At 48.7% G+C, this 26185-nt stretch overlaps 1 protein-coding gene across 1 annotated transcript; it reads left to right on the top strand.

The window, feature by feature from the left end:
* Positions 1 to 227: 227 nt before the first annotated feature.
* On the top strand, positions 228 to 24731 carry CREB3L3 (cAMP responsive element binding protein 3 like 3). Its single transcript, XM_081177877.1, has 11 exons — positions 228 to 286; positions 457 to 625; positions 5937 to 6061; positions 8290 to 8593; positions 13387 to 13499; positions 15104 to 15238; positions 15856 to 15962; positions 18048 to 18116; positions 18963 to 19047; positions 19681 to 19777; positions 22266 to 24731. Exons 3-11 carry the CDS (start codon positions 5939 to 5941, stop codon positions 22628 to 22630), a joined length of 1398 nt encoding a protein of 465 aa, XP_081034003.1. The 5' UTR covers positions 228 to 286; positions 457 to 625; positions 5937 to 5938; the 3' UTR covers positions 22631 to 24731.
* Positions 24732 to 26185: the final 1454 nt, after the last annotated feature.

Here is a 26185-nt window from a genome sequence, read left to right as displayed (position 1 = left end):
TTACAACATGGCTACTATCCATTTTCTTGTCTTCCTTGGTTTTATTGTTTCTTTCCTTCTGTTTTTTCCCAACGAAGCGGAAAACCTGGAAAGATAGATTGCGTCTGACCGTCCTGATAGCAATAAAAAGGGCAGACCGGAGGGTTGACCCTAGAAGGCAATTATTGAACATGCTGTTCTTTTTCAGGGAGAGGAAGCTATTTTTGAAATCTAGGTAAAAGTTCGCTGTGCAGAGAGGACTTTGCCCCTATGGACTCACGGCCCACCCCAGACTGGGAAGGAGCAGGTGTGGGCGGTGGTGGTCAAAAGCTATTTAGATAACGGTTACTCAATTTGACCCAGCGACGCCGATTCCTTCTTTTTGCCCATCGACGACCAGTCTTTGGTCCCATTGGTGGACTGGGCGAGGGGAGGGATTTCTAATCCCCTGACGCTGTCTTTTTTTGTTTTGTTTAGTTGGAGTTTAAACTTTGCTACACAGTGGAAGGAGGTTTCGGGGCAGAGGGACCCAAGGGAGACAGGAGGAGAGAAAAACTCAGCCGGGGACGCCGCCGTCGAGTTGGAATAAAGGCCGGTTGGCAAAAGCCACGTCGAAGGAGGCAGAAGTCACCGACACACGGCTGGGGTGAGTTGGTGCGGTTTGGTTTGTGGCAGGATTTGGCGCAAACCCCCCCACCGCGTCCGGCACCGTTTGACCCAACCTGGGCCATCTTTGGAAACCTGAGCAATGCAAACAAGAGGACGAAGGTCAAGATGGAGACGGGAGGGTGGAGGAAAGATTGGACATTGAGTGGTGTATTGAGTTAAGCCTGTTAGCCACTTGAGCAACCAAACAACAAACAGTTTGGGTTGCGTCTGGCTCAGATCCACACCTTGCAGATCCTGCTCAGAGTAGACCCATCGAAACCAACAAACCTAGGGCTTGCTTCCAATTTTAGTTCCACTTGGAACAGACCTACGCACTGGAATTATTGGACCTAAGTTAGTCACACTCGTGAATTTCAGTGGGTCTGCGGCGAGAACAGCTCACCCTGGGCACAGCCCTGATCCGTCATGTTCATTAACTTTGGTGGATCTACTCTGCGTAAGGTGAGCATATGACACAAGCTTGCTTGGATTAACAGCCCCAGCTACAGTGGCATTTGCGTTTGCTTGCAATTATCCCTTTCAAAGCGGGGGAACATGTTCAAAATTACTGAAGAGTCATGATTTTGTAGGTAGGCATGAATTGGGAAATTGTGCATGCATGAATTCTGCTCACAGGGCCTGAATTACCTTGTGCCTGAGCCACAGTAGCAGAATGTGTACTTGGTGTCAAAGCTCAGGCTAAAACCTGGTGGTTTAATATTGATTATTTCACGTATTTCAAATGTTTTACATCCTTTCCTTAAATGGATTTGTTTAAAGCAGCTTTGCAAAACCACACACCGTAAAACCGAACTAAGCACTAAACATGTTTGGGGTGAAAAAAAACCCCAAAATGTATGTACTGCTGGATCGTAATAAAACCTCTGAACTGTTTACCAAAAAATAAGATTTAAATAGGACATTAACATTTTCAGTCTGTTAAAAAACGGCCTTGGAAACATTTGAAAGATAATTAAAATCAACGATGGGCTAAAAAGACTTGTGCTTAATCTCAAATGCTGCATGTTTGGGTAGGTAAAGGTAAAGGGACCCCTGACCATTAGGTCCAGTCGTGGCCGACTCTGGGGTTGCGGCGCTCATCTCGCTTTACTGGCCGAGGGAGCCGGCGTACAGCTTCCGGGTCATGTGGCCAGCAGGACTAAGCCGCTTCTGGCGAACCAGAGCAGCGCACGGAAACGCCGTTTACCTTCCCACCAGAGTGGTACCTATTTATCTATTTGCACTTTGACATGCTTTCGAACTGCTAGGTTGGCAGGAGCAGGGACCGAGCAATGGGAGCTCACCCCGTCGTGGGGATCCGAACCGCCGACCTTCTGATCGGCAAGTCCTAGGCTCTGTGGTTTAACCCACAGCGCCACCCGCGTCCCTGCATGTCTGGGTAGGCTTGCCTTAAAAAAAATGTTTTAAGCAGGCACTGAAAAGAGCAAAGCAAAGACACTTGCCTGATGTCAATAGGCAGGGAGTTCCACGTTAAAATGTTGGTATTTTACAAGTGCAGAATAATTATTACTGGCACCTGCGCCAGTTCCTCAGATCGAAGTAGTCAACTGGACACATCTGGAAGCCAGTAAGGTGATCTTTCACATAAACTGGCCTCAAGCGTTAAGGGGTTTTTATACTAGTACTGAGGGATGCGGGTGGCGTTGTAGTCTAAACCACTGAGCCTTGGGCTTGCTGATCAGAAGGTTGGTGGTTCAAATCCCCATGACGGGGTGAGCTCTCGTTGCTCGGTCCCTGCTCCTGCCAACCTAGCAGTTCGAAAGCACGCCGAAAGTGCAAGTAGATAAATAGGTGCAGCTCCGGCAAGAAGGTAAACGGTGTTTCCGTGCACTGCTCTGGTTCGCCAGAAGCGGCTTAGTCCTGCTGGCCACATGACCCGGAAAAACAGTCTGAGGACAAATGCTAGCTCTCTTGGGCAGTAAAGTGAGATGAGTGCCGCAACCTCATTAGATGAGGGCGGGTGGCGCTGTGGGTTAAACCATAGAGCCTAGGACTTGCCGATCAGAAGGCCGGCGGTTCGAATCCCCGCGACGGGGTGAGCTCCCGTTGCTCGGTCCCTGCTCCTGCCAACCTAGCAGTTTGAAAGCACGTCAAAGTGCAAGTAGATAAATAGGTACCGCTCCGGCAGGAAGGTAAACGGTGTTTCCATGCGCTGCTCTGGTTCGCCAGAAGCGGCTTAGTCATGCTGGCCACATGACCCAGAAGCTGTAAGCCGGCTCCCTCGGTCAGTAAAGCGAGATGAGTGCCGCTACCCCAGAGTCGGCCATGACTGGACCTAATGGTCATTTTTGAATGCTGGACACCATTTTGTTGCACGTGCTGCTGCAAACTTTGCAGTGCAAAGCCAGGCCGAGGAGCCATCTTAAGTTGAGGCTGCATAGGCCTTGTGGTGCATGGGATTCAGATTCTATTCAGTTGAACCTCTGGTTACAAAGTTGGTTGGACAGTGTTCTCGAAGCTACCAGCATGAGTTTGACCAGACTGCAGGAGGACAGGAAGACTGGAGTGCCTGGAAGAGGTGAGGCTGCAGGTCCCTTATTTTGGCTGCTGGTCCCTTATTTTCAAATCTGTAAGTTGACAGCTATGCCCAGGGGCCAGATCCGGCCCAATTGCCTTCTAAATCCGGCCCATGATGGTCCAGGAATCAGCGTGTTTTTACATGAGTAGAATGTGTGCTTTTATTTACAATGCATCTCTGGGTTATTTGTGGGGCATAGGAATTCGTGCATTTCCCCCCCTCCAAAATATAGTCCGGCCCCCCACAAGCTCTGAGGGACAGTGGACCGGCCCCCTGCTGAAAAGGTCTGCTGATCCCTGGTATTAAATCAACTCCAGTGCTCAAAGGTCTGCATTGGCTGAAGGAGGTGCCAACTGGCCATGATAAAAGCAGCCTCTCCTATTTTGGTACCCTGCAAGCACAGTTTAAAGACTCAGTGTTTCCCACCCTTGGGTCTCCAGCTGTTTTTGGACTACAGCTCCCATCATCCCTAGCTAGCAAGACCAGTGTTCAGGGACGATGGGATTTGTAGTCCGAAAAACAGCTGGAGACCCAAGGTTGGGAGACACCAGTTTAAAGTGCAAAGCTTTTCACTGCAGGGACATGAACACTTAACCACTTGCTGATTTTCTGCATATTGCTGCCTGCCACCCTAGCCTTCGAACAGCGTGAGATCCCAGGGGTCCTACACACGAGTAGGAGTCCAGTAGAGACACATGCCTGACTGGTCGTTTGGGAAATACAAAGTCTTTATCCAGCCTGAACATCACAGCGACTGATACTTAAGAGCCATCAGCACACTTCAGGATCAGCAGAGTATCGGCAGTCAGCATTCAGCAGTTATGTACGGGCAGTTGCTCCTGAATGGGGTAACTGTGCCCCTGAAGGACCAGGTGCACAGCCTGGGAGTCATTTTGGACTCACGGCTGTCCATGGAGGAGCAGGTCAATTCTGTGTCCAGGGCAGCTGTCTACCAGCTCCATCTGGTATGCAGGATGAGACCCTACCTGCCCGCGGACTGTCTCACCAGAGTGTTGCATGCTCTGGTTATCTCCTGCTTGCACTACTGCAATGCACTCTGTGTGGGGCTACCTTTGAAGGTGACCCGGAAACTACAACTAATCCAGAATGCGGCAGCTAGACTGGTGACTGGGAGCGGCCGCCGGGACCACATAACACTGGTCTTGAAAGACCTACATTGGCTTCCGGTACGTTTCTGAGCACAATTCAAAGTGTTGATGCTGACATTTAAAGCCCTAAACGGCCTCAGCCCAGAAGACCTGAAGGAGCGTCTCCATCCCCATTTTTCTAGCTGGACCCTGAGGTCCAGCTCCGAGGGCCTTCTGAATTGCGGTTCCCTCGCTGCGAGAAGTGAGGTTACAGGGAACCAGGCAGAGGGCCTTCTCGGTGGTGGCACCCGCCCTGTGGAACGCCCTCCCATCAGGATGTCAAAGAGGAAAACTACCAGCAGACTTTTAGAAGACATCTGAAGGCAGCCCTGTTTAGGGAAGCTTTTAATTACTGTATTTTAATATTTTGTTGGAAGCTGCCAGATGGGTGGGGTATAAATAATATGTTGTTGTTGTTATTGTTGTTGTTGTTGTTGTTACACCAGTCTTGAAAGACCTACATTGGCTCCCAGTATGTTTCTGAGCAAAATTCAAAGTGTTGGTGCTGACCTTTAAAGCCCTAAACAGACTCTGCCCTGTAGACCTGAAGGAGCGTCTCCACACCCATCGTCCAGCCCGGACACCGAGGTCCAGCTCTGAGGGCCTTCTGGTGATTCCCTCACCGCGAGAAGCGAAGTTACAGGGAACCAGGCAGAGGGCCTTCTAGGTAGTGGCGCCCTCCCATCAGATGTCAAGGAAATACAACAACTACAGTGGCACCTCAGTTTAAGAACAGCACTGTTTATGAACTATTTGGTTTAAGAACTCTGCAAAACCGGAAATAGTGTCCCGGTTTGCGAACTTTACCTTGGTCTAAGAAAAGAAGCAGAATAGTGAAAGGGCACCGGCAGCGGGAGGCCTCATTAGGGAAAATGCACCTTGTTTAACAATGGTTTCAGTTTAAGAACGGACTTCTGGAACGGATTAAGTTTGTAAACCGAGGTACCACAGTACCTGACTTTTAGAAGACATCTGAAGGCAGCCCTGTTTAGGGAAGTTTTTAATGTCTGATGTCTTATTGTATTTTTAATATTTTGTTGGAAGCTGCCCAGAGTGGCTGGGGAAACCCAGCCAGATGGGTGGTGTAATGAGTATGGGTTGCTCGTGCGTAAGTTGCCGCCTCTCCTGGCTATGTTGCCTGGTTAAACCTTTCTGTCTGGGCAGCCCTTCACTTCGTGGCTGCCTCAGTCGCTAGCAGAATCCGTCAGTGGGCGTTTCTTAAACCTTTTCCAACATAAAAGTTGTTTGACGCCAAGTCTCCTCCTACTCTCCCTGCGCGGAAGTCTTCTGCGCAGGGTGGGCGTGGGTAGCGGAGGACCCGTGCTCTCCCCGCTGGTGTCGGGTGAAGAGTCCTGGAGCCCTCTCGACGATTCCCCCATCAGCCCCTCTATATCTCTGGTGTTGCGCTGATTTGCTTCCCCATCTGCGGAGCTGCCTCTCTCCCTGCTGGGCCCTTCTCCAGCATCATTTGAGAGCCTTCCCTCCGCCTCTAGCTCCGATGTCAGTTCCCTGACAGGTGGGGTATAAATAATAAATTATTGTTGTTATTTCTGCATGGTGATGAATGCTGTGGATGTGGCCCACAGTCCTGGTCTTCCTCTCTGTCTTTCTCTCTCTTGCAGACATGACTGCCGCCAGCCTTGACAGCATGGAGCTGTTGGACCTCCTCTTTGACCGGCAGGACGGTGTCCTTCGCAGCGTGGAGATTGGGTCAACGGCGACAGCTTGGATGGGGCTGGAAGACAGCGTGAGTTTAAGAGCTTGTAGCGACACAGAAGCGGAGAGGGAATCATGGAACAGTAGGGTTGGAAGGGATCTCCAAGGGTCAGTCCAGTCCATAGCTGTCAACTTACAGATTTGAAAATAAGGGACCAGCAGCCTCGAAAATAAGGGATCAGCAGCCAAAATAAGGGATCAACAATTACTTTGATAAAATACATCTTTTGTTGCGTGCAAATGGCTTTAAATACCTATTAGGTCCATAAATTACCATATAGCATATATTCAACACAAAAAACCAGCAACAATTTGTTATTGACAAAGCACAGCTGGACATAGAAAGGGCCCCATTACCTTCAGTAGCTTATTTAAGGGACATCCTCAATAAGGGACAGCAGCGGGACATGGCGCTGGGATAAGGGACTGTCCCGCCAAATAAGGGACGCTTGACAGCTATGGTCCAGCCCAGCCCCCTGCAATGCAGGGATCACTCTTGCGGGAGACACCCACACCACAAAAGCCCAATGTCTGTCCCCTCTCTCTGCCAAGCAGTGGCCAGAGCACATGGGGTCACAGGAACTGAAATATACTCGGAGTCGAGTGTGGATTTCATGCTCTTTATTCAGCTCATAGTGGTGAGGAGGAATGGAAGTTCCCCCGAAATGTCTGCTTTATAGACATTATTTACACAGTGGGCCCCACGTGATTGGCTAGTTCCGGGATTCTCCTGTAGACCAATCAGGTTGTGGATTCACTTCCACCTGGAGTTGGATTGGGTGGCTCCTGCGGACCAATCAGACTGCTGCATTCTGGATCCTGTTGTTCTAGGACCAATCAGACTGCTGCATTCTGGATCCTGTTGTTCTAGGACCAATCAGACTGCTGCATTCTGGATCCTGTTGTTCTAGGACCAATCAGACTGCTGCATTCTGGATCCTGTTGTTCTAGGACCAATCAGACTGCTGCATTCTGGATCCTGTTGTTCTAGGACCAATCAGACTGCTGCATTCTGGATCCTGTTGTTCTAGGACCAATCAGACTGCTGCATTCTGGATCCTGTTGTTCTAGGACCAGTCAGACTGCTGCATTCTGGATCCTGTTGTTCTAGGACCAATCAGACCGCTGCATTTTGGATCCTATTCAACTCAGTACATAACAGGCACCAACATAGGCTCTCCCCTTTGGAGAGCAGAGGACACTGCAAAGATTCTTGTGCTTTTAGGGTATATTCGCCTATTTACACCCTCCGTCTGCACGGAGGTGGTGCAGACCTTACAACGTGACCCAAAGCATTGCAGGCAGTCCTTCCTCCTTCATTGCCAAGATGACTCTCTCATCGTTTCCTCCTCCTCCTTCCCAGAAGCCCCTTGCCCTCCTCCAGAGCAGTTTTACCCAGGCAACCTTCTAAATCTCCAGTCCGCAACTGGTGCGAAAAGTTCCATTGTCTACCACCCACGATGGCTCTCTTAACAGCCCTAGTTTGGCCAGGCTACCCAGGAATACCTTTGCAGCTTATATTCTCCCTTCCTATCACAAATAACCCCAAAATCCCAGCATTTATTGATTTAATGTTTAGGGGAACACCCCCCCCCAGTTCTGTAACACCATGAATTTGAACAGCTGTGGCACCCCCCCAAGGAAAAAGTGGGAACTGTAGTTTTCCATTCAACACCCAGCACCCTTAAACTACAGTTCCCAAGCTCTCTCACCAACAGGGAGGTCAGGCATCCTTTTTCACCGACTCCTTACCATATTTTGCGCTCTCCTCTTTCACCCTCATTAAGAGGTTCTTCAATTCCTCCTCACTTTCTGCCATCAAGGTTGTGTCATCTGCATATCTGAGGTTGTTGATATTTTTTCCGGCAATCTTAATTCCGGTTTGGGATTCATCCAGCCCAGACTTTCACATGATGAGTTCTGCATATAAGTTAAATAAGCAGGGAGGCAATATACAGCCTTGTTGTACTCCTTTCCCAATTTTGAACCAGTCAGTTGTTCCATATCCAGTTCTAACTTCTTGTCCCACGTAGAGATTTCTCAGGAAACAGATCGGGCGCTCCCATTTCTGCCATAGTTTGCTGTGGCCAACACAGTCAAAGATGGTGGGACAGTGTTCTCGAAGCTACCAGCATGAGTTTGACCAAACTGCAGGAGGCAGTGGAGGACAGGAGTGCCTGGCGTGCTCTGGTCCAGGGGGTCACAAAGAGTCGGACACGACTAAACGACTAAACAAAGAACTTGCCTGTCTTTTTACAGCGTTTGCTGAAAGCTCAAGAGAACGAGGATTTCATCAATTCTATCTTGGGGGCCCCAGATGCCGCCCTCGACTCCCCGAGCTGGTCTCCGGCGGCCAGCGACAGCGGCATCTCCGAGGACCCCAGCTCTGACCAACTGGACAGCCCACCTCACTACGTTCCGACGGGCAGCCCGGGGGCCTACTCTGACGGAGGCTCACACAGTGACCTGGCTTACCCTGCGTATCAGGACTCCTGCCGGGCCCTCCCTGTTCTGAAAGGGCCGGGTGCTGAGCTTAGAGAAGCGGAGGTGTCTATAGACTTCAGTGAGTGACCCCTTCGCCTTTCGCTAGACCAGCTTTTCCCACAGTGCGTGTAAACAGTTTTTTCGTGGACAGGCGGAGTCCCCCCAACCCCAGAGCGGAATACAGTGGTGCCCCGCAAGACGAATGCCTCGCAAGACGGAAAACTCGCTAGACGAAAGAGTTTTCCATTTTGGAGGTGCTTCGCAAAACGAATTTCCTATGAGCTTGCTTCGCAAGACGACAATGTCTTGCGAGTTCCTGCTGGTTTTTTTCCCTCCCCCCCCTTTTTCTAAGCCGCTAAGCCGCTAATCAGCTAATCCGATCAGCAGATAATCCGCTAAAAGCCGCTAATAGCGCTAATCCGCTAATCCGTCAATGGGCTTGCTTCGCAAGACGAAAAAGCCGCTAGACGAAGAGAATCACAGAACGGATTCTTTCCGTCTTGCGAGGCACCACTGTAATGACAAGACAACATGCTACGGGATTAAAAGTGGCCACAGCTTTATTAAGTTTCAGATGTAGGGAGACCTTGGCTTAGGCACTTGGCGTTTATCCTTCCCAGCCAGGGATCTGGGAGACTTCAGGGTTATCCAGAACGTGTGGGGATTGGGCTGGTTCTGGAGAACATAGGTTCAAGCAGAGAGAGCCCGCCTCCCGTTACGCCGCCGTCGCAGGGGAGAGCAAAGACAACCTCTCGGCGTATGGCCAATGCCTCCCCTCAAAACCCCATTAATGGGGAACCCTGGTATCACCGCCGCAAGGGGGGCATGGGTCACTGCTTCATCCCCCCCCCCATTTAGGAAGATAGATTAAACGATTCCGCCCAAGGCCTGAAACCGCCAAAGTTGTGACGTTTTGCTACGGGAAAGGCAAAACCTGCCAATGCAGCAAAATTCCTTTCCGGCCCTGACCCTGATGTTGCAGCGCCTGCATACCTGTGGAGAAGAGGTTAACCTGCAAAAAAAAAGCCTTAACTGAGGGAGGGGAGGGTGGGAGAAGCTCTGGAGCCGACTGCCACTTTGCAGGTAAGATTCACCTTCTCTTGTGTGGGCAGGACGGTCCCTCTGCTTACCTGGCCAATCCCCTGGCAACGCCTCCCCAGGCGGGATTGGGCGATTAGCTGAGGTAGGCGGAGACCTCCAGGTATCCAGCCTGGGGAGGATGAAGCCAGCCCAAATTACCAGGAGTCGCACTGGGATCTGGGGGGCTGCGCGCGACCACGCAAAAGGCGCCCCCATTTGATGTGGGGAGTGGTCATTGGAAAGTTGGTATCGCTGGATCGGCTGCATCAGTTGCGTTGAATTATTTGTTTCATAACAAATCGCGTGATTGCAAAAAAAATTGTTGCAGATCTAACTAATCAAATGTCTTCTCCCTCCTCCTCCTCCTCCTCCAAACCTTGCTTATTCAATTTCCTTATGGTCAATCAAAAACCTTGCTTATTTCTTTTGTCCCGATTGTTCCTTGCTTAGAGTAGGAGGTGGCGCTGTGGTCTGAACCACTGAGCCTCTTGGGCTTGCCGATCAGAAGGTCGGCGGTTCGAATCCCAGCGACGGGGTGAGCTCCCGTTGCTCTGTCCCAGCTCCTGCCAACCTAGCAGTTTGAAAGCACACCAGCACAAGTAGATAAATAGGTACCACTGTGGCGGGAAGGTAAACGGTGCTTCCGTGCACTCTGGTTTCCGTCCTGTTGCGCCAGAAGCGGTTGAGTCCCGCTGGCCACATGACCCAGCAAGCTGTCTGTGGACAAACGCCGTCTCCCTCGGCCTGAAAGCGAGATGAGCGTCGCAACCCCAGAGTCGACTTTGACTGGACCAGCCGTCCAGGAGTCCTTTACCATATACCGTATTTTTCGCTCTATAGGACGCACCTGACCATAGGACGCACCTTGTTTTAGAGGGGGAGAACAAGACCCCCCCCCGCTAAGCGCCCCTTCAGCGAAGCGGCAGGAAAAATGGAGCCCCTTCCATTTCTCCTCCCGCTTCGCTGATGGGGCGCTGCACATCTCTCCCTCTCTGCTGAAGCCAGGAGAGTCTTGCTCTCCTAGCTTCACCAAAAGGAACCCGAAGCCTTTGGAGCACAGTGCGAGTTCCCACTGCGCTCCAAAGGCTTCAGGGGGCTATCCCTGAAGCCTGGAGAGCGAGAGGGTCGGTGTGCACTGACCCCTCTTGCTCTCCAGGCTTCAGCGAAAACAACGCAAAGCCTCCGGAGCACGGAGGGAGCGCTCCCTCTGCGCTTCGGAGGCTTCATGTTGCTATCGCTGAAGCCAAGGAGCCTGCATTCGCTCCATAGGACGCACACACATTTCCCCTTAATTTTTGGAGGGGGGAAAGTGCGTCCTATAGAGCAAAAAATACGGTATATTTTTTACCTTACCTGCATGAATCACTCCTTTCCACGGCTAGGCTTCCTCTCCCGAGTTAAGCTCAGAAAGAGGAAAAACATGATCTTGAACATTGGGTGGTGTATTTGTCTCCGCACAGCAGCGGTTTGCAGGCGTCTGTGTTGCTGCCAGGCAATCCCCCCATACATTATTGGGGGGAGTGGTTGGTGGGAAGCAAGGCTGATGGGCTGAGCCTCCGTACAACCTGCCGGCTTGCACGTTTTTCATTTGGTTTGCAAAGCCAGAAAAAAGCCGAGCTGAGGGTCACCACAGTTCAAGAAGGACACTGACAAACTGGAACGTGTCCAGAGGAGGGCAACCAAAATGGTCAAAGGCCTGGAAACGATGCCTTATGAGGAACGGCTAAGGGAGCTGGGCATGTTTAGCCTGGAGAAGAGGAGGTTAAGGGGTGATATGATAGCCATGTTCCAATATATAAAAGGATGTCACATAGAGGAGGGAGAAAGGTTGTTTTCTGCTGCTCCAGAGAAGCAGACACGGAGCAATGGATCCAAACTACAAGAAAGAAGATTCCACCTAAACATTAGGAAGAACTTCCTGACAGTAAGAGCTGTTCGACAGTGGAATTTGCTGCCAAGGAGTGTGGTGGAGTCTCCTACTTTGGAGGTCTTTAAGCAGAGGCTTGACAACCATATGTCAGGAGTGCTCTGATGGTGTTTCCTGCTTGGCAGGGGGTTGGACTCGATGGCCCTTGTGGTCTCTTCCAACTCTATGATTCTATGAGGGGTACCCTGCGAACTTGTCTTTTTTTTACCTTGTTTTCGTCTTCGTGCAAAATGCACCAGAGCAAACAGATTGAAAAACAGAAGGGAAAGTGGACATTGCAGGGGCTTCCAGATGGCTTATTTCTCCTGATTTGTTTGCAGGGAGATTAGATGGCCATTTTGCGTCAGAGCAGCTGCTGCCCTGGCCCTGTCACTTTCCTTATCTCTAAAAACTCTGACCTTTCGAGGGAGAAGGTTCCTCCAAGACCTGCCAGCCAATTTTAATGGCATCACCTGAATCTTGTCAGTATGTGATTGAATCCCACACCAAATGCGGGGACAGCCAGGCCAGTGCCCTCGGTCTCCAGGACCTGGTGCTAAGCGCATTGCTTAGGATCAGAGAATTGTAGGGTCGGAAGAGATCCCTGAGGGTCATCTAGTCCAACCCGCTACAAGGCAGGGATCGCAGCTAAAGAATCAGTAAACCAGTAAAGGTAAAGGGACCCCTGACCATTAGGTCCAGTTGTGACCGACTCTGGGGTTGCGGCGCTCATCTCGCTTTATTGGCCGAGGGAGTCGGCGTCCAGCTTCCGGGTCATGTGGCCAGCATGACTAAGCCGCTTCTGGCGAACCAGAGCAGCGCACGGAAATGCCGTTTACCTTCCCGCCGGAGCGGTAACTATTTATCTACTTGCACTGGTGTGCTTTCGAACTGCTAGGTTGGCAGGAGAAGGGACCGAGCAACGGGAGCTCACCCCGTCACGGGGATTTGAACCGCTGACCTTCTGATCGGCAAGTACTAGACTCTGTGGTTTAACCCACAGCGCCACCCGCGTCCCTGATGGCCACCCAACCTCCGCTTAAAAACCTCCCGTCAACCACTTTCCGAAGCAGCCCAGCCCACCGTCAAACAGCTCTTACCGTCAGAAAGTTCTTCCTAATGTTTAGTCCGAATCTGCTTTCTAGTATTTGAACCCATTGTTTTGAGTCCCACCCCTCTGGAGCAGCGGAAAGCATAAGAGTTATGTATGCTGAACACGCATGGCTCACCTGTGGCCCCTCCTCCCAAAACTGGTCATTTAAAAATAATCTTAATGCACTTTAAAAATAAATAAATCTGTTTTTCCTATTGATCTCCTGCCGAACTGCTTGCTCCCTGATTATTATTATTTTTTACCATTTTCATTTTTTCTAAAAACATTTTAACCTCCCCTCCAATTACAGTGGTACCTCGGGTTAAGTACTTAATTCGTTCCGGAGGTCCGTTCTTAACCTGAAACTGTTCTTAACCTGAAGCACCACTTTAGCTAATGGGGCTTCCTGCTGCTGCTGCGCCGCCACTGCGCGATTTCTGTTCTCATCCTGAAGCAAAGTTCTTAACCTGAAGCACTATTTCTGGGTTAGCGGCGTCTGTAACCTGAAGCGTATGTAACCCAAGGTACCACTGTACTCTCATAAGCCACCCGCTGTGATACCATGATGCCAAAAACATTTTTTTGGGGGGTGGGGCCTCTTCAAGCCCTTCCCCAGAGTTGTTGTATATACGATTATTTGGTTGGGGGCGGGAATAAAATTAATTAATTAATTTTTAAAAAATTCCAAAGATCCCATATTGTGATACTCTAATGCCAAAAGCTTCTTATATGCACCCCCCCCTTTTTTTTTTAAAATGCAGCAGCTCTGAGCATTTTGTTTCCTCTTTGGCAGATATGTGGGAGGCAGGATTTTACCCGGAGGAGAGGCAGGAGCAAGCCGCCCCCCAGCTGAATTCGTGCACCCTGACCATAAAGGACCTTTTGCTGTCAAACAGCTGTGAGATGGTGAGACTCTCAATGGTGTTGACCTTTAAAGCCCTAAACGGCCTCTGCCCAGTATACCTGAAGGAGCGTCTCCGTCCCCATCGTCCATCCCGCACACTGAGGTCCAGCTCCGAGGGCCTTCTGGTGGTTCCCTCCCTGCGAGAAGTGAGGTTACAGGGAACCAGGCAGAGGGCCTTCTCGGTGGTGGCACCCGCCCTGTGGAACGCCCTCCCAGCAGATGTCAAGGCAGTAAACAACTATTTTACTTTTAAAAGACAACTGAAGGCGGCCCTGTTTAGGGAAGTTTTTAATGTCTGACGTTGTATTGTTTTTAATATTCGGTTGGAAGCCGCCCTGAGGGGCAGGGGAAACCCAGCCAGATGGGCGGGGTATAAATAATGAAATTATTATTATATTATTATTATAATCAGGCTAAAGCTGTCAGAAGGCTTCCAAGAAATCCTGGTTTGCTTTTACAGTACAGTCATACCTCGAGTTGAATGTGCTTCGGGTTGAGCGCATTCGAGTTGCGCTCCGCGGCAACCCTGAAGTAACGGAGCGTATTACTTCCAGGTTTCGCCACTCGCGCATGCACAGACGCTCAGAATGACGTCACGCGCATGTGCGGAAGCGGCGAAATGCAACCCGTGCACGCCCCAACGCGTTTTGCGATCCTGAAATATACTCAGAGTCGAGAGTGGATTTCGTGCTCTTTATTCAGCTCATAGTGGTGAGGAGGAATGAATGTCCCCTCAAAGTATCTGCTTTATATACATTATTTACACAATGGGCTGCACGCGATTGGCTAATTCCAGAATTCTCCTGTAGGCCAATCAGGTTGTGGATTCACTTCCACCTGGAGTTGGATTGGGTGGCTCCTGCAGACCAATCATACTGCTGCATTGTTCTAGGACCAATCAGACTGCTGCCTTTTGGATCCTATTGTTCTAGGACCAGTCAGACTGCTGGGTTCTGGATCCTATTGTTCTAGGACCAATCAGACTGCTGCATTCTGAATCCTATTGTTCTAGGACCAATCAGACTGCTGCATTCTGGACCCTATTGTTCTAGGACCAATCAGACTGCTGCCTTTTGGATCCTATTGTTCTAGGACCAATCAGAATGCTGCAATTTGGATCCTATTGTTCTAGGACCAATCAGACTGCTGCATTCTGCATCCTATTGTTCTAGGACCAGTCAGACTGCTGCATTCTGGATCCTATTGTTCTAGGACCAATCAGACTGCTGCATTCTGGATCCTATTGTTCTAGGACCAGTCAGACTGCTGCATTCTGGATCCTGTTGTTCTAGGACCAGTCAGACTGCTGCATTCTGGATCCTATTGTTCTAGGACCAATCAGACTGCTGCATTCTGGATCCTATTGTTCTAGGACCAGTCAGACTGCTGCATTCTGGATCCTATTGTTCTAGGACCAATCAGACTGCTGCATTCTGGATCCTATTCAACTCAGTACATAACAGTTCCGTTCGGGATGCAAACGGGGCTCCAGAACGGATCCCGTTCGCATCCCAAGGTGCCACTGTACATATATTGTCTTCTGTTGAAGAACCTAGTAAGCGGCCGTCTTCGGCTTTGATTAACGTGCCCCTTTTTCATGTTGCAGCACCAACAAGGCATGAACCCATCGCTGTTGAGACAAACCCCCGGGACCTGCCAGGAACTGGTCCTGACCGAGGATGAGAAGAAGCTATTGGCCAAGGAGGGAGTGACTCTACCCACCCAGCTGCCTCTCACCAAGGTGAATGCTTTACCAGGCCAAAGGATCCATCATCATTCTCTTCCTGCATTGGCCAGCCAGATGCCTCAATGAGAATGCCCCAAATTCTGGAAACTGCAGGAGGACAAAGAGTTCTTTTGCTTGCAGGATTCCCACAGGCGTCTGGGCAGCCACTGTGAGGACAGGATGGTGGCTTAGATGGGCCATTGGCCCAGGGGCGTAGTGGGGGAGGGGTGTCACGGTCCAGTTCACGGGCGGTCGAAGTTCCGGCAGGGGACGTCAGGGCCGGGGGCAAGATGGCGGGGAGGGAGCAGGAACGGGGGTCCAGGAGTCAGGAAGCCAAGGGTCTGCTTTTAGCAGCTTATCTGCTGATCGGATCAGCTGATAAGCGGCTTAGCGGCTTAGAAAAGGGGGGGGGGGAAACCAGCAGGAACTCGCAAGACATTGTCGTCTTGCGAAGCAAGCCCATCGGAAATTCGTTTTGCGAAGCACCTCCAAAATGGAAAACTCTTTCGTCTAGCGAGTTTTCCGTCTTGCGAGGCATTCGTCTTGCGGGGCACCACTGTAAAAATAAAAATCTAGTTAGCAGCCCCATGACTAGAATCCAGCTGTTAAGCTGTTTCCTTTGCACCTTGCAGTATGAGGAGAGAGTCCTCAAGAAAATTCGCCGAAAGATCCGGAACAAGCAGTCGGCGCAGGAAAGTCGGAAGAAGAAGAAAGAGTATATTGACGGACTGGAGAGCCGGTAAGTCATCTTTCTGCCCCCTCTTCCTGCAGAATTTCTTCATAGTCTGATAAAGAAGTGGGAAAGTGGATGTGAAAGTTGAAATTTTTGAGTTTAGTGTTCAGTTCAGTTTTATTTATACTTTTCAAATTTATACATTTGTTAGTTTTACAATCAATCTGACACCCTAAAATTTGACTTCCTTCCTCCTCTTTCTGTGGTTTCCTAAATTTCTTTCTTTCCCCCATAATATGCTTTTTATTAGTTTTCTTACTTAACAAACACACACAAGAAATTAACAAAAATGATAAAATGATAACAAAAAAACCATACATACATAAATTCATATGTTCTTACAAAATAACTTTTGCCACCATATTCTTATTTCCCAATTCCTTATCTTCCCCAATAGACTTCCATCTTCCTCAAAGTGTGTCTGTCTTATCTGTTTAATAAACTGCTTCTTTAATCGTTTCGCCATTTCTTCTGTTATCTGAATACCATACTTATAATCCATATTGTGGTTTGCGAAAATTAATCAAAGAATGTCCAGGTTTTAACTTGAGGGCACTGTTGTTGTTTTTTTAAATATTCTTTATAAATTTCCCACTCCTTTTTGAACTTCGGGTTTGGTTGTCTCCTAATTGTCTCCATCATTTTTGCCAGTTCAAGATATTCAAATAATTTATCCTGCTATTCTTCTTTTGTTGGTACTAATTCTTCTTTCCAATTTCTGGCAATTAATATTCTTACTGCTGTTGTAGCATATAAGAATATTCTTTTTTTCATTTGGAATATCTGAATCTAAAATGCCTAAGAGGAAGGTATCTGGTTTCTTTATGAAAGTTTGATTAAATATTTTAAAATTCGTCATATATAATATCCCCAAAATTCTTAATTTTTTTGCAACCCCACCACATATGAAATAGTGTCCCTTCTGCCTGTTTACACCTCCAGCATGTATTAGATCTCGTTTTATACATTTTGGATAGTTTGCTGGGAGTTATATACCACCTGTAAAACGTCTTCAAAATATTTTACTTTTGTGTCTAACAGGCCGTAAATTTCCATTCTTTATTCCATAATCTTTCTCATGCCGATAGTTGGATATTTTTACCAAAATCTTTCGCCACTTAATTATTCCTTCTTTCACCTCTTCATCTTTCACCTCCCATTCTAGAAGCCTATACATTCTAGATATGTACCGTATTTTTCGCTCTATAGGACGCACTTTTCCCCCTCCAAAAATGAAGGGGAAATGTGTGTGCGTCCTATGGAGCGAATGCAGGCTTTCGCTGAAGCCTGGAGAGCGAGAGGGGTCAGTGCACACCGACCCCTCTCACTCTCCAGGCTTCAGGAAGCTATCCGCAAGCCTGCGGAGCCCAGCAGGAACTCCCGCCGGGCTCCGAAGGCTTGTGGATAGCAGCCTGCAGCCCGAAGACCGGGGAGCGCAGCGCTGCACACCCTGGGCTTAGGACAGCTGTCCACAAGCCTCCCCCAGCCCGTAAGCTCCGGGAGTGGTGGCAAGGCTGCGCAACTGTGCCTCTGCTCCCGGACCTGTTCTGGGGGCTGGGGTCGGGGGAAGCTTGGGCTTCCCCTGCCCCACGGCTAAGAAGGAAGCCGCGTGCAGCCTCTTCCGGCTGGAGAGGTTGTATGTGGCTAAAGAGGAAGCCAAGACAGCCAACGGGATGGATCCCACTGGCTATCTTGGCTTCTTTGCTCTTTGGGGCTGGGGGGAAATAAAATTATGCGTCCTATGGAGCGAAAAATACGGTACATTCTAGAATCTCCCCGCTCCTCCTCATCAGAGAGGGGCTGATCTGCCTGAGAAAGCATTCCCCAATCCTCTGATTCAGACAGTGACCCAGAATCTGCCACTCCCTAGCTGCAGTTCTGACGAAAACCCCTCCTGCGAAGTTGTCGCTTGCATTGGAAAGGGAATTTGCCGCTGGCACCAATGGAAGCTGTACGCTCCGTTCTCTCTGCTCCTCGTGCATAGATCTTGCCGCCTCGTTCTCTCAGCCGACAGGACGTTTTAAGGAACTTTTAAGGGGTGACCGGGCTTCTTGCTATCCTTTCCTACTCACCCTCTTTGCCGTCCTCCAGGATGTCCGCCTGCACAGCTCAGAACCAGGAGCTGCAAAGGAAAGTCGTTCACTTGGAGAAGCAGAACTTGTAAGTCGCTTCCTGCTTCCATAGTGGTGTTTTTTTCCCTTATGTTTTTTAACCGGGAAGCAATTACTCTCGCGCGCGGGGGGGTGGGGGTGGGGGTGGATGAAGAACAACCATGAGACATTTATACCTGTGCAGATGTAGGACGTGTGGAGGACTGAATTTAAGAATAGAAATGTGAGGACCCCAAAATGGACGCACCCATCCCTGGTTATCCACCTGAAATATACTCGGAGTAGAGTGTGGATTTCATGCTCTTTACTCACTTCATAGTAGTGAGGAATGGAAGTTCCCCCGAAATGTCTGCTTTATATACAGTGGTGCCTCACAAGACGAAAAGAATCCGTTCTGTGATTCTCTTCGTCTAGCGGTTTTTTCGTCTTGCGAAGCAAGCCCATTGACGGATTAGCGGATTAGCGCTATTAGCGCTATAAGCGGCTTTTAGCGGCTTATTGGGTCAGCTGATAAGCGGCTTAGCGGCTTAGAAAAAAGGGGGGGAAATCCCGCAGGAACTCGCAAGACATTTTCGTCTTGCGAAGCAAGCCCATAGGAGATTCGTTTTGCGAAGCACCTCCAAAACAGAAAACTCTTTCGTCTAGCGAGTTTTCCGTCTTGCGGGGCACCACTGTACATTATTTACACAATGGGCCCCACGTGATTGGCTAGTTCCAGGATTCTCCTGTAGGCCAATCAGGTTGCGGATTCACTTCCACCTGGAGTCGGATTGGGTGGCTCCTGCGGACCAATCAGACTGCTGCCTTCTGGATCCTATTGTTCTAGGACCAATCAGACTGCTGCAATTTGGATCCTATTCAGCTCAGTACATAACACCACCTAATTTCTTCCCAGGTCCCTCCTGCAGCAACTGAGGAAACTCCAGGGACTGGTGATGCAGTCAAGCGGCAAGGCAGCCCAAACAGGCACTTGTGTTGCGGTACGTGTAGTGTGTGTGTGTGGGGGGTGTCATGTGGGTGTGGAAGAAGCTGGTCTATTCCCCCTCCCCGCTGCCTCTTTTCAAGACAGGTTTTGGGATGAAACTAGGCTTGAATGAGCCTGTGCAGCCCAGGCCAATGATGGAGAGAGACGCCGTGGCCCTTCAGAGGTTGCTGGGCTCCAAGTCCTAATCAAGAGTGGGCCTGTGGAAGTTAATGGGCACAACTAAGACTATGACTAAACTACTGGGCCTCTTGGGCTTGCCCATTAGAAGGTCGGTGGTTTGAATCCCTGTGACGGGGTGAGCTTCCGTTGCTCGTTCCCTGCTCCTGCCAACCTAGCAGTCTGAAAGCACGCCAGTGCAAGTAGATAAATAGGTACCGCTCTGGTGGGAAGGTAAATTATGTTTATGTGCGCTCTGGTTTCCGTCCCGGTGTCCCGTTGCGCCAGAAGCAGTTTAGTCCTGCTGGCCACATGACCCGGAAAGCTGTCTGCGGACAAACGCTAGCTCCCATGGCCTGAAAGTGAGATGAGCTCTGCAACCCGAGAGTCGTCTGCGACTGGACTTAACCGTCCAGGGGTCCTTTACCTTTTAAGACAGACACCTGACTCTACTTTCTGCCCTCCCCTTCAGGTCCTGCTGCTTTCCTTTGCCCTGATCGTCTTCCCCTCCATCAGACCTTTCACTCGCAACAAAGCAGAGTTGGAAGGAGACTTCATACCTGTGAGAGGTGAGCGATGGGTTGGGTGAAAATGAGTGGCTGACAAGCACAGACACACACACAGTAAATTGCCAGAGGTACTGAATATTTGATGCACGGAACATCTTGTTTTGTGTTCAGTAGCTAGGTATTGGGGAGGGAATGATTCAGTACATATTTAATGGCAAACATACCTAATTTGGGGCTTCCAAACATACCTAATTTGGAGGTTTTTCAGCAGACGATGGGTGGGAAACTCAGCCAGATGGGCAAGGTGGTATTATTATTATTATTATTATTATTATTATTATTATTATTATTATTATTATTAAAAGTTCCAAGATGACCCAGGGCCTGGAGACCAAACCTTATGCCAACTATTTCTTTTTTTAAAAATCATTTTTATTGATTTTCCAATAAAAAACATCCAATTAATATATCCAATCATAATACTCCAATTAAAAGACAAAAAATAAAAAAGACCAAATTATAATTACTAATTTTTTTGAGCTCCCCACGGTCTGGATCTCTGAAGCATATCTCCACATCTCAGTCCTGCCTCTCCTCGTTGTTCCCCTATTTTCCACATCTCGATTTTGACGCTTTGTAATTCTCCGCCCCCGAGTCCACGATTCTCAGTCATGTCAAACATCATGTACTTTCATCCGTCGAATAGGGCTTCCTCCGACTCCATTCCAATCCGGGATGTGTGCCAATTATTTCTTTATACATTTTCCAAATGATTACAGATTAGTTCAATGCACCATATCTTTCGCTCTATAAGACGCACCTTTTCCCTCCTAAAAAGTAAGGGGAAAGGTGTGTGCGTCTTATGGAGCGAATGCAGGCTGCGCAGCTATCCCAGAAGCCGGAACAGCAAGAGGGATTGCTGCTTTCACTGCGCAGCGCTCCATCTCACTGTTCTAGCTTCAGGGATAGCCACGCAAAGCCTCTTGAGTGCAGTGGGAGCGTTCCTGCCTCTTCGCTCAAGAGGCTTTGCATTGCTTTCTTGTTTTCCTCCTCTAAAAACTGGGTGTGTCTTATGGTTGGGTGCGTCTTATAGAGCGAAAAATACGGTAATACAGTGGTGCCTCGCAAGACGAAATTAATTCGTTCCGCAAGTTTTTTCTTCTTACGAGTTTTTCGTCTTGCGAAGCACGGTTTCCCATAGGAATGCATTGAAAATCAATCAATGCCGCGCGCCTTCCCCTCTGTCCCCGGACCTGTTTTAAAGCAAGGGAAGGGGCAGCGGGGAGAATCGCATCTCCCCGTTGCCGCCCCTTGGTTCAAAAGGGGTCCGGGGACAGAGGGGAATGGCCGCGCGCCTTCCCCTCTGTCCCCGGAGATTGCGGGGCAAGCTTCGTTTTGCGAAGCAAGCCCATAGGGAAATTTGTCTTGCGAAGCAACTCAAAAACGAAAAAACCTTTCGTCTTGCGAGTTTTTCGTCTCGCGAGGCGTTCGTCTTGCGGGGCACCACTGTACAGGGATTGGAAACCAAGCCTTATGAGGCATGGTTGAGGGAGTCAGGTATGTTTAGCCTGGGAAACAGAAGACTGAGAGGCGACAGGATAGCCACCTTCCTGATGGGAAGAGCAGTTTGGGAGGGCGATGGACTCCCTGGGAAGGTGGTGGACTCTCCTTCTTTGGAGGTTTTTAAGCTGAGGTTGGGTGGCCATCTGTCAGGGATGCTTTCATTGAGATTCCTACATTGCAGTGGCTTGGAGTTGTAGGAGTGCAAATATCCAGAGTGTGGGGATCAGATGGGATTACTATGAGGAATAATAAAATATGCATCAAGCCATTGTGTCCGTTATGAAAACATGGCGTTGACTGGGTTCGATTCATTGACAGTAATTTCTGATCAAATCCCACAAGCCTCTGCATTTCTGGCAATTTCTCTACTGTTCATTTTCTACGCCTGAGAGGCACGTATCAGCATTCTAAACACAGGCCAGTTGCTTCATCAGGCATCCTGAGCCATAAAAGATAGTAGGTAGCTTCTTTGATGTAGTTTGTTAATCTTTAGATAGATCTTAAGGGCCACTGAGCCTAGGACTTGCCGATCAGAAGGTCGGCGGTTTGAATCCCCACAACGGGATGAGCTCCCGTAGCTCGGTCCCTGCTCCTGCCAACCTAGCAGTTCGAAAGCACATCAAAGTGCAAGTACATAAATAGGTACCATTCCGGCGGGAAGGTAAACGGCGTTTCCGTGCGCTGCTCTGGTTCGCCAGAAGTGGCTTAGTGATGCTGACCACATGACCCGGAAGCTGTACGCCGGCTCCCTCGGCCAGTAAAGCGAGATGAGCGCCGCAACCCCAGAGTCGGCCACGACTGGACCTAATGGTCAGGGGTCCCTTTACCTTTAATCCTTCCTTTGCTTTGGAACGCCACAGGAGTAGATCATACGATTCTATGCTTCTCTGAAAGGCAGACCCCTCAATCTCTGAGCCCTGCTGAATATTCGAGCCCATGTGCCCCTCATGGCGCTCACACCTTGCCTTTCTCCCCCTCTTCCCAGTTTTTTCCAGGTCCCTCAACAACGACGCCTCTTCCAGGGTTGCCTACCCCATGGCAAAGGAAACCGACCAGAGCTCCAAAGAGCCCGAGAAACCCCTCTGGACCCAATACGCCCACAAAGGCCACACGGAGCAGGACGAAACCCTCAAAAACCTGGTCGTAAGGCACCACGTCTTGTCAAGGCACCACGACGCAGGAGAGGCCGTGGTGAGCAACAGCACCGAGCCTTTGCACGAGGACGCCTACTCGCACTTGGAGGGACTTGAAGGCCCCGGGGAACACGTCGGGCACAGCTTGGCATCCACGACCTGGGCAGAATCTGGCCAGCCTAGCAAGGGGGTCCTGGAGCAGGCCAACGAGTTGTGACCCTCTCTCCCCGCTGCTTTCCCCTGTATGGCATTTGGGGACTTAATAGGGGGTGGTGATGGGGGAGAGGGCTGGATGTGTGTGGACCAAACTGCTTCTTTCGCACTGAGCAGGGAGGGGGGGGAGGCATGGAGGTGCTGCTTGCAAGAGAGCAAGCGAAAAGTGTAAAGAGGGTGGCTTGCTTTCTTCTCGCCCTCTCTGTGGTAAGCTTCAGAAAAGCCCAACTCCCTCCCCCCAGTATCTGCGGTCAGCAGCAGGCCTTAGTCAAAGGTTTGTTGAGTCCATCCTTCCTCTGCCTGCTGGACATCTCTCAGCAATTCCTCCTCTGCTTTAATAATAATAATAATAATTTTTTATTTATACCCAGCCCTTCCCGGTTCAGAAAACCGGGCTCAGGGCGGCGAACAACAAATTTAAAACACTTAATTGATGCAACGAAAAACAGCATAAAATACAGTATAAAACGTGAATAACAATAAATTCAGAATTCAAAAATCAATTTAGGGGGGAAATCCACCCAATAAACATTAGATGATCACCAGGGCTAGCTGGCTAAATTAGTCCTATTTGGGCCAGCGAGGAGACCAGGGGAGAATTAGCTGTGGGATCCCAGAGCGGGTAATCTTCATAAAAAGGGGAGGGGGGGGAAGGAAGGGGAATAAAAGATCAGGCTAAGTTCAAATTGAATGGGCGGAATAGCTCTGTCTTACAGGCTCGATGGAAGGAAGTTGAATCCCGCAGGGCCCTGGTCTCATGGGACAGGGCATTCCACCAGGTCGGAGCCATCACTGAGAAGGCCCTGGCCCTGGAGGAGGATAATCTGACTTCTTTAGGGCCTGGGACCTCTAAACTATGGTTGTCCGTGGACCTTAAGGTCCTCTGCGGGGCAGACCAGGAGAGGTGGTCCCGTAAGTACAAGGGCCCTAAGCCACAAAGGGCTTTAAAGGTCAAAACCAGCACCTTAAATCTGACCCTGTATTCCACCGGGAGCCAGTGCAACTGGTAAAGCACTGGGTGAATATGCTCCCACGGCAGAGACCCTGTGAGGAGCCTCGCTGCAGCATTCTGCACCCGCTGGAGTTTCTGGGACAGTTTCAAGGGTAGAGCGAATTACAGTAGTCAAGCGTGGGGGGTGACCGTCGCATGGATCACTGTGGCCAGGTCGGGGCGGGAAAGGTAAGGGAACAACTGCTTAATGTGGTGAAGGTGGAAAAAATTAGAGGTTTTGTCCGACATTGCCCACATGTTTTCGAGTATATTTCTTTGCAGTCACGAGGGCTAGAAACTCCCAAATGAAAGCTAGGCTGGGCAGGGAAAGGCAGTGATTTTTGTCCTGTCCTGGGTTCGTCTCAAACAGTGCTGTTCCTGTTCTGCTACAGTTCGGCTTCTGGAAAAAAACACACATTCTTTCGCTGTTTGCTGTATCCTGGAAGCAATGTAATGAATTGTGTAATTAATCTCAATGGAAGGGAAGCATCAGAAGATAATTATTTATGTAATGTTTGTGGACTAAAAAAAAAAAATCATTGCAAATACCACTTGTATGGGGAAAAAATTATAATGAATTGGAAAAAAATGTTTAAAAGTACATCCCCCCCCCAAAAAAACACCAGAGTCCTTTTTGTTGGGGATAATTCAGATGGAAATTCTCAGGTGTCAAAAAAGACTATTTTTGTATGCCACTACTGCGGCCCGTGTTTTGTTAGCCCAAAAATGGAAAACGAGCAAGGTCCCAACTAAAGAATGGCAACTTAAGCTGACATAATATGCAGATTGTGGACTTAACATATAGAATATGAGAACAAGAAGAACATACGTTTAGAGAAGATTGGAAAAAGTTTATTGAATATATGGGGGGAAATTGTGTACGCTTGAAAATGCTGGCAGCATTAAGATAAATTCAACAGTGTAAATAAGTTTTAATGGATATAATAATGGAATACTGAATGGTATGGTTTCTGTAAAAATGCAGGGATTTATGATATGTAAAATGAACCATGGAAAGAGAAGAAGGGAAGCCACTGACATTTTAAGGTTGTTTAATGAATATTTTAAATTGTAAAATAGAAAACTTAATAAAAATTATTTAAAAAGCGCAAAATACCACTTGTATTAGCTTGTGTGATTTCCGTTCCTGATCTCCGAAGAATGTGCAAATTGCGGAAATGTCCGTTTCCGCTTCTGGCAGAATCCTGTGACCTCCCCAGTGAACCCTGAGAATCTTAGGGAGCTGAATTCTGTGGCTGCATTCTCCAGCTTTTGTGTGCACCTTTGCAGAATCGCAGCAAGGTTACACATCCCTGGTTACACTCTTCTACTGCAGAATTGGAGCTGAGAAGCTTCTACAATCCAACTCTTGAGCCAGTTTTCAATAAACAAATATATTTTCTTGCCTCACATTTCATTTTATCCGGAGCTTCTTCTGAAGGAGGTGAGGACAGGTGTGTTCAGTTTCTGTTAATTGATTCTCATGGGAACTTGCAGATTCTGGCTTCACACAATTAACTCAAGGCAGTGTCAATTTACTCTTGGCAGAAAGCCAAGGTCTGCTTGACCTAGAAACTACTTACTCTGATTGGTTAACGACCAGCACTCAACTCTGTTATCTGGGAATGCTAGCACAGTTTGGTGTTAGGTGTGTTAGGAGTAGAAGTGCTGTGTATGATAGAGAGAGAAAGAAAGGATTTATTTTGCTTTGTTTTGTATGCAGAAACTCTGCTGGTTTTATTTTTCCTTTTAATAAATCCTGTAGTTATTCTGAGTCTAGCTGACTAGTCATTTCCACTTCGACTAGCTTCTTCGCTTTGCAGGAAAACTCTGCTACGTTTGGGCTAAAGCCATTAGAGCTATGCCTGACACTTCAAAGTTCCATGAAGGTGACCTCACCTAGGCCCGAAGTCACCTCCCCCCAAAGCAGGCTCAAAGTTTCTCAAAGCTTTTCAAAATCATTTTCTCAGCAGCTAAGCATCTGCTCATTTGCTCTGCTGTTGCAAGGCAAAACCGTTCCTTTTATCAGCACGAGAAGGCTTCAAAAAGCTAATGAATAGACTCTGTCGGAGCAGGCCTGAGAACTGACTTTTATCTCCTTCTAGTTGCAACATCTTGGACATGCTGAACTGTTCTCATTCCCCTTTCCTGGGAAGAGTCCCAAGACAGGAGCTTTCTGTTCATGCTCAGGGGAACTCAAGGCAGGACTCCTGAGGGAGGAGAAAGGGGAGGGAACTGGAAGGGGAATATACGCTCTGTGCACATGACTGTGAACTCGTGCATGTTTTTGTGAGTTACCTTTTTTTCCTAAAAAAATATTTATTAGTTTCCAAATTTTACAAACAAAAAGAAAAAAGCAAACATAAAAACATTAAAAACACATAAATTTCACAACTTATTTTCTCATAACATATTTCCCCGACCTCCTCATACCTCCCCTTCTTGTATATCCCGTTCAAATTATTTATACAGCAAATCCTTATCTCAAAGCATTACAGCTTAAAAAGAAAAGAAAACACCTTACTTTCTCTCCAACATCTTAGATTATTATAACTTTAAATTCTTACT

The sequence above is a fragment of the Podarcis bocagei genome (assembly GCF_964188305.1).
Source record: "Podarcis bocagei genome assembly, chromosome: 18".
NCBI classification, from domain to species: Eukaryota; Metazoa; Chordata; class Lepidosauria; order Squamata; family Lacertidae; genus Podarcis; species Podarcis bocagei.
Note: the sequence above shows the minus strand (reverse complement) of the source record. Positions and strands in the feature narration are given on the sequence as shown.